The 9,115-nt window shown below is 43.9% G+C and overlaps 1 protein-coding gene across 1 annotated transcript in view; it reads left to right on the top strand.

Moving 5' to 3' along the window:
* Window positions 1-9,115, top strand: part of LHCGR (luteinizing hormone/choriogonadotropin receptor) — a 109,108-nt gene that overhangs the window by 45,856 nt on the left and 54,137 nt on the right. The window contains exon 3 of the mRNA XM_018557193.1: window positions 5,732-5,806. Within this exon, the coding sequence (XP_018412695.1) occupies window positions 5,732-5,806 (75 nt within the window). The remainder of the gene's footprint in view (window positions 1-5,731; window positions 5,807-9,115) is intronic.

Below are 9,115 nucleotides of genomic sequence, written 5' to 3'. Positions count from 1 at the left end.
CCCCGCCCCTTACCTGCTGCTCGGATCAAGGGTCTAATAAGAGATCTTAGGAGGACATCAAGCTTTTTTTTTGGTGTTGGGGTCCCCCCTAACACTCCTACCAGACCCGTTAGGGTCCCGATGAATTGGGGAGGGGATTCCACGCTGTTTTGTTTTAACAACATAAATTAATTCAGAATGACATTCAGGAAGAATTTCTGATGCTTCTGAAATTTTCGTTATTGGAAAATTCAGATATGTTCAGATTCATTATATTTTCATTTGGAGTTGCTGAAAAGTCATACAAATTTTGTAACAAAATGAATCGCACATGTCTACTACTGTCCAAGGGTGCCTCTATTGCTCCTTCATAGAGTGGAGCCACTGAAAGACAGGAAGTGTGTTACTGGCCGGGTCAACAGGAGAAAAATAAAGGAGAAAAAAAAACCTAAAAAAGAAAACTAATACAGTTCCCACATTTAAGGACTGGTAGCTGCAATATATTAAATATTTATTTTTGGGTTTGGTTTTGCTTCAAGGACAGAAGTCCAACTACTTATTGGGGACATCTTCTAAATGGAATATGGGCAACTGCCTGAGGGGGCTATATCCTCACTTTGGAGAACTTTCCTCCAATTTCTTTTGTGTCTCTGGTGAAGGAAGTAAAGTAGAAGTCTCTCCAATGGGAGATAGAAGGGCAAAAAAGTAAAACAGACAGGGTTTCTGACAATTATATACACTAGCCAAACCTACATGAAGGACAGGCTCTCCCACCTTTTCAGAGCTCCTTTTAGTTGTGGCAGAGAGTTATATCTACACAGTAGAGAAACAGAAGTGAGAAAGGTTTTTTTCTCAGCTTGCGGGCACAATGATATCTAAGGTATCTGTAACATAAAATACAATACATATACATACATTTTAATTGTAAATATCATGGCAGGTAGAGGTGAAAATGCTTGGTGAATGCTCAGTAGTTTTGTATGGGGGAATGTTCGAGTTTGGCAAAGAAAGCCTAAAACTCTGGTGATCAGGCCTCATGACTCAACAATAACCTCTTTGTGTTTGATGGATTGCCCATTCAAATGACCTTGGGAATGGCATTCATGTGCCAGACAGCCTCTCCCTACTAGCTGTAATGCCAAAATTCTTCAGAATCCTTCTGACTTATTGGCATCTGCTGCCACATTTTATATCACTTTTTTCGGGGTTGTTCGGTAACACTAAAACTTGTAACAGTGTTAATTATTGGCGATTTAAGGAGAACTGCAGTTGGGATAAACTCGACAAACAAACACAGCTCTGTGCACTTTTTTTGTACTTTAACCTGTAGCAGTACCTGCATGGGGGGTTACAAGCCACTCACTGGTATTCTGAGTAATGGCTAGTTTAGGCTTTGATCACGTAAGAGCACCTTTGTAGTCAGGTTCCACTTCCTGCTATGGGACAGGTTGTAGGGAACATTATTTGTTCTTTGTCTTTCCTGCATCCAACAGCAAAAAACAGACACATGTCGGAGGCTACTCAGATGACATGTTGAGAAAACAAAAACGATCCCCTCTGGGTGACTATGAATAATGTACATGGCAAAGATTTTAACAAACTTTGTTGCAGATTCCTACCTCTTGCTGTTCTGAAGAAAAAAAATGTTTGCTTCTTATGTTCTTTCTAGACTGATTGATGAATGGGAGGGTCTGGTTTCTTACAACCTCACTGTGCACTTGCTCTGATGAGGAAAGCTGAAGTATCTGCATCTCTTTAGAAGTAGTTAACCCTCAGGGAGTATGTTACTAAAAAGGAAATTTGTATTGCAGGGGATGCCCAAACGTTTACTTGTATCTTAGTGCAGATCTGGGAAAAATGTGACTTGTATCTGGGAAAATCAGTGAGCCAATCACATGAGCAGGAAATTACATTTCTGGGGGCATTGGTGTACAGAACGCCTCCAAATTGCCAAATTGCATTTTCACTTTTTATTTTTTTTTACAGTTTTAGAAAATTATGGCCACTTGAGATTAAAATGTAGAGGTCATTTTTAATGTTTTACCATAAATGTTTACCTTTAATGTTGGTTGCATCGTACAAACATTTCAGATGCTTTCTTTCCCTAATATAAAAGTTCAGTCAGTTAACGTTTAACTATTATTTTTTAAAATATTTTGTTTTTATTTATGTATTTTTTTTAAATTATTCTCTGGTACCGCCTGGTACATAGCATGTAGAACTTTTGGGACTCTATACCACCGTGTCAACAGTTTGTATCCTGCCTCCTGATATTTAGTCGACACGAAGGATTTGAGAGCAAAGTGCAACATCCGGTCCACCTGCTCGAGGCTAAACTCCACACCCAAGTCCGTGGCCCATTGACTGACGAAGTACGGAGGGGGAAGATCAGGTGGGTTACGGAGACAGTCGACCAGATGAGACAGCATATGTCTCACTGGCTCCGCCTTCTCACATACTCTCTCGAATTCTGTTCGTGGTCGGAGGGGGGGTCCCAACTCGTGATGTGTCTAGAAAGAGGTGTATCTGTAGGGCGCTCCAGAAACCCATGGGCGGGTCGGTCAGGTCTCTAATCTGATCTATGTGCAACCACCGGTCCGCCTCCTGGAACTGATATAATTTAGTATGCTCTGACGAGGCCAAGGACCTCGCCAGTGGGGTATGCAGACCCGGGGGGAAGTGTGGGTTCCCAGTCAGTGGTACGAGAGGCGAGGGCTGTGGGGAGAGACCCGGGATGGGCAGTGATCTACTTGTTGCCTTCATCGTGGCCCGAACCAATGGGTTCGACCAGTACGAAAGCGGCAATTTGGGATAGATCCAAGGTGCACTCTGTAGGGGTGGAGTGCACTCCAATTGCTCCAGGTCCACCCACAGCTTATGTTTGGAGTTACAACACCAGTCAACCACCACTGACAGGTGTGCCGCCTTATAGTACATCACCGGGTCTGGGAAGCTCAGACCACCTGCTCCCTTAGATCTAGACAGAAGCTGATGCCTCAACCGTGCCCTCTTGTTCATCCATAGGAAAGTTAGAAATTGAGACCGCAGCTGGCGAGGGAACTTCACCGGGATGGATACTGGGAGCGTCTGGAGGAGATATAACAACCTAGGCATGACCACCATATGTGTTTATTTTTATAAATATTTTTATTTTTTAACTTTACTGTTGGGGGTTCTGGGTAATTGTAGGGGTCTAAATAGATCCCTGATATTTACCTTTTAAAATAGAAAAGGAGATCGAGGACACAGAGTCCTCAATCTCTTTTTCTGAAGCCTATGCTGTAAATGAAGAGGAATCTTCTATACTGAGTGTTTCTGTTCATTTATAACTTGTGGAGAGCTGACTGCTTGTAACCGCTCTCCACCTTGTCACATGAGGCTGAGCGGACAGTGTGGGGAAGAGAGCTCGGCCTATTTTGACAGCTGACTCCTCCCCCACACTGCTGGTTTGGCCTCCTGTGACAGCTCAAGCTGTCTCCACCCTCACAACGTTCTCCTGATCTGTCACATTACCGGGAGGAGAGCCCGGCCTCCTGTGACATTGCAGCTCACAGCGCTCTCCTCCCTGCCCTGTGCACAGTGGCGTCGCTACAGGGGGACAAGGTTATCACTTGCCCCCCCCTGTGTGCCCCCCCCCGCTAACAGTGGCGGCAGTCCCGGCGCTAGCGCAAGGCAAGAGAAATGGAATCCCTGTCCCACCAGATAACTGCGCCCGAGACGGTTATCACACAGTTATCTGCTGGGACAGGGGTTCTCCCCGCTGCAGCCTCACAGACTGTCAGCGGTTTGTCCCTACAGGCTGTAGCGATCTGTGTCAGTGGGGACAGATTGCCGATTACAGCCTGTAAGGAGAACCCTCCGACAGTCTGTGAGCTCCCCCCGCAGTCTACTCACCTCTCCGTGGCGTCTGCGATTGTCTTCATTCCAGCAGCTGACCGCAATAGCCAGCCTGCTATTGGTTCTTGGCTCTTTTAAATTGCAGTAGCCAATAACAGGCTGGCTATTGCACCCACCCACTGCCAGCTGTCATTCAACAGAGGTGGACCTGATAGAAAACTTCAGGTCCCTCCTCTGCTGATTGACAGCAGGCAGTGAGTGGGTGCTGTAGCCAGCCTGTTATTGGCTATTGCAATTTGAAATATCCAATAGCAGGCTGGCTATTGCTCCTACCAATGAAGTAAAAAAAAGAAAAGTTTAAAAAAATAAACTAAGATAAAAAAAGTTAAAAAAGTAAAGTTAAATTAATAAGAAGTAAAAAATATGTTTTAGCAATGTGGTCCAGGCTAGTGCTAGCGCAAGGATGTATAGGCATAGGCAGCCAACTAAGGGAGAGGGGGGTGGGGGCGCAAAAATCCACCTTCACCTGTGTAGGCAAAAATCCTTGCACCGGCCCTGAGTGGCGCATCCAGGGGTGGACTGACCTGGCTAAATGTAGCCGCCGGCCGCAGGTGCAGTGGATCCCTCCCTCCGCCACCTGCACCGCTCCAGATGCGGCTCTGTAATCGGGCGACTGCTCTCTCCTCAGGGGGGTCCTCAAGAGGCCCCAGCGGGCTGCCCTCTAACATGCCTGACAGCCAGCGGCGGTCTAAAGTGGGCGAGAGTGCCTATGTACCAGACATAGAGCTGAGTAAGGCCAGAACTATGTAGGGAGCCCAGTGGGAGGAGAGCACCATCCCCCAGCCTGTCACCCCTTTCATGGACTTACTAGGAGTCCTCACATCACCCGACCATTCACACTACTGTTACATGGATGGCAAAAGTGGCAGGCAGGGGTGGGGAGAAGGTGGGGGAAGAGGCAGAGTGGGAGGGGGGCCAAGTAGCTGCATCATGGGCCTCTGGGTTGTACTTGCCCCCTGGGCTAAAAGTTGCCAGTCAGCCCCTGCTGTATTCTGCACCTACTGGGCGCTGAGAGCTGATTTAATTGTGGATGGCGTCGGCGGTTGCGGTATTCAGGATTGTGGGCAGAGTTGGACTACATGTCGGAACCGCAGGACGCAGATGCCATCCGCAATTAAATCAGCTCTTGGCGACTTGCAGTTGCGACATGCAATGAAAATTACTAGTGCCCCCCCAGATTTGACTGTGGTATCTTATGTGCCGCCCCCTATATATTGTTCGTAGAGTCGCCACTGCCTGTGCAGCTGCCTGAATGTTTCTCTCCTCCCCATTGGACACTGCGCTGTGTCAGAGGGGACACAGAGCAGTGCACAGTGGGGAGGAGAGAAACTAGGCATGCACCGCAATTGCAGCTTGAAAGATGGTACTTTGGCATTTTGCCAAAAGTGCTATTTTCGGCCGATATGTTTCAACAGCCGAAATTTTGGTGCATGCCTAATTATAATACATAAATATAAATGCACTTACTTCACAAATTTGGCATTCTTCACATGTTGCCACATACCACATGAAAGGTAAAATCAGTGGGTGTGTCTTCACTATAAACTGATGAGCAGGGATACCATAGTGGTTCTATACAGTAGCCCAAAAAGTAGACAGGAGGTGAGTTAGTCTGCGGAATCAAAGGTTCTGAAAGGTGTCCTTCTACTTTACAGCCGAACAGCTCAGCAGAAGTGTGTATGGGGAATTACTCATCCTTTGAAACATTTCCTTTATATGTGTTTTAGTTGTGTGTTGAGCTGTTTTTGTTGTCTTTCCCCTTCAGCAATAAGAGTTTATAACTTTAATAATCCAGTAAAAGGAACACAAACATTCACAAAACTCGATGTTCTTGTGTTTCCTCTTTGCAATACAGATCGATCTACCAAAGTGATTCACTGGAAAGAATTCACAGTTATGCCTTTGCCAGACTTCCCAACCTGACAGAACTGTAAGTAATTGTTTTTTTGTTGTGGACAGTCTACACAATTATTTTCAAATCTAAGTTCAAAGAATAAGCATAGTAGTAAATAAATTAATGATCTTCTCTTCTGTTTTCACTTATAAGCTCTGGCTAGCTTTCTTCATATCCATATTCATGCCAAAATTGCAAATGTTTCACTGTCCTTTCAGCCCTATTACATTTTTTTCTTTTTCCTCGTTAATTTTTAAATGATGGAAATGATGGTTATTTTTGCTTTAAGTACAGACTTATCGTATCCTTTCTAGAACTTTTACAATTAGATGTAAACCCTAACATGATGACATTTGGCTTACTCTAGAACTATGTTGCTTCATTGTGTCATTAACAATTGCTTTGTGTAGTTTTACTAGTACCGACCTTCAATAAATGTTGGCCTTCAGATGGCCAACAGCTTACATTGCGAATGTTCTAAGCACACTTAGTTGGAAGTAAGGTCCTAGGAACATCATCTCCTGTGTGGTTCTTTCCTTAGAGTATTATAAAAGGTGGACACCATTCCTGTTTGGTTAATATAAACGGTAAACTGGTTTATTTACTTTAGCACATATGGAAGGAGGGTGAGGCAGGAATCAGGATACCCCAAAGAGCTGTTTCAACCGCCAGACTATGCTCCAAGACTCTTCTAAGGCATTCTATTCCCTTAGTCTCCTTTCCCCCACACAAACCATGCTGGCTGATTGCCCACAGGACTGTGGCTCTTTGGAGAGTAAGAGCTGGTACTCCAAGACTCAAAACAAACAGAAGGTTACCAGCAATGAAGACAAACACTCAAGACAGAAGGTAGGCAACAGAAAGAAGACTGGGAGGTTGATGAGGGCAACCACACAGAACATTAACTGAACATACAGAAACTGGTGAGGGATCAGACAAGTATGACAGTATCCAGCAAGAGACAAATGGACACCATTGGGTAGCCAAGGAAGATTTGAAACACCACACAGATGGAAAAAGGTTGAGCAGGGTGGAGTCTTAGGGCTTTCTATAACTAATGGCAAATAAGCGGTTCACTTCGCAAGGGAATCTGCACTTTGCACAAGAAGTTTCCATTTAGTTTAACGAAGAAGGTAAAGCTCTGCTGACTTCCATAATCCATCATGGGCAAGCAAAAATACTGTTTTCTTTTTAGCTTCCTGGCAAGTGATTGGGTTTTCTTTGCAAAGTGATAGTTCACCAAATTCGCCATGCTATGGGAACATTCCCTTGCAAGGTGTACAGCCTATTTGCCCTTAGTAAATCAACCTCATAGAGTGGTGAGCAGGAGACGTACAACAACAAGGGCAAAGCAAGGAGTTTTCAAAAGCATAGCATGCAGGTACAGGTGGTGCAAAGCATACGTCCAAATAGACATGATGCTGGGCTTGGTGTCTACCCAGTTCACCTGTGTTTGCACCAACCCGCTCAGAACTCTGACCGCCAGCCTCTCCTCCTGACACACTCAGGAGTTGATTTACTAAAGGCAAATAGACTGCAGGTTTGCAAGGGAATATTCACTTTGCAGGGAAAGTTTCCCTTAGCTTGGCGCATGTGGTAAAATTTCACTTTGGAAAGAATACCCAATCATGTGCAAGGACCATTAAAAAAAAAAAAAGTATTGTTGCTTGCACATGAGTAGATGATGGAAGTCAGTAGATTAAGAGGCATGATTTAAGGTAAGTCCTTTCACTAACATTGAGAGGAGGGAAAAAATACTTTAATGTTACTTTAAGAACAAGCCTACAGTCCCTATCTTGTTTGTAACCCGGGGACTGCCTGAATTTTGTTTTTAACAATCCCATTGAATGCAGCCCCTTACTTTCTAAGTGAGCCTAGTTAAGCAGTGCAAATTCTCCCCCATGAGGGCACAATGGTGCAACAAACATGAATGGTATTTATAGCAGTTTACTAACGTGCTGTTATTAGTTGGCTGCTGTGCCCTGTAATATTACATTTGTCATAAAACTGGAAACTTGAGTGACAAAAAAAAATGTGTTTTATATCATGTTTCGGAACAGGTTGTCCATCAAGTCATTCTTCTAACAGTGGCCAAGTTCACTATGAATCTTATGAACATTATTCAGTTTGATTGTAATTTTCAGATAAAGTTGGTTTCTGATACTGGCTTTGTTCTAATGTAATCCCCCAAAAAATCAAATAAAACTGATTTGATTGCCCTATGTGATATAAAAATGATATTACAATCAAAAATGATTCAACAAGTGGAACAGATTTTATTGTCATTGAAGAACCAGAAATAACAATGTGGGTATCCTGCACAACAGTGATGAGCAATACAATAGACATTTGCAGGGCAACAAAAAATAGTTTTGGACGAAACAAATACAAATGTAAAATATTTTAATTTATTTCATCAAAGGAAACAAATTTTAATCCTGTTTTGGATTCGGAGGCATTGAGCCTCCGAATCCGAAACCGCACAAAGAAACTGCAGATCGAACAGCGGCCGTATCACACACACACACACACGTCATGTCATGTGACGTCATGCACCCGCCTCCAAGATGTGGGCATGTGCAGAACACTATATGGCTGCCACACGTTCTGATAACAAATTTATATATGCCAGGATATCGTTTTAGGCATATAAAAATTTTTTTGATTCCGACTAACCGCCGAATCAACTGAATTTCATTGATTTGCTGGTTTGTCTGAATGCACATGTCTACAATACAGCCAATCAGGATATTTAAAGATAAATACTGTGTATTGAACTGGACTGGAGCTGGACTCCGGCCTTCCCTTCAGTCTTGCACAGTTGTACAGGTTCCTCTCCTGGACTGAAATTACTTACTTTGATTTCACAGCACACTGTGAGCTTCTCATAGTGTACATTAGAAGCTGCAGCAAGTCAGGTATAACCAACCCTTTCATTTTCTGGATGAAAGGACTTTCCTTCCCAGCCATACTGTCCCTGCCCTGCACTTTTATTTCATTGGAGTTCAGTTTTTTCAATCATGGTGGCTCAGCATCACATGTGGGTGGTGGTCTGCATGCAAATACAGCCTGCCAGGGAAAGGGCGCTCCTCCAGACTGACACCCACCTATGAAGGCATTGTGATATTTGCATAACTCCTCCCAAAAGCCCACTGCTTGCATCAGGGCTTAGGCAGTGTGTGGTGATGTTTTTAGAAAGTTATTTACAGTATTTACATGGCATAGAGAAGCACAGAGACCCAGTAATGATGTCACTGGGTCCTAAAAAGATACCTATTGTAAAAGAAAATAGTTATTTTAAACATTTTAAATGGCTGTAGATTGGGGGGGGGGGGCACAGAAGTA

The sequence above is a fragment of the Nanorana parkeri genome, unplaced genomic scaffold (assembly GCF_000935625.1).
Source record: "Nanorana parkeri isolate BGI_ZX_2015 unplaced genomic scaffold, ASM93562v1 scaffold271, whole genome shotgun sequence".
Lineage (NCBI taxonomy): Eukaryota > Metazoa > Chordata > Amphibia > Anura > Dicroglossidae > Nanorana > Nanorana parkeri.
This window is presented reverse-complemented; position numbering and strand designations above follow the sequence as displayed.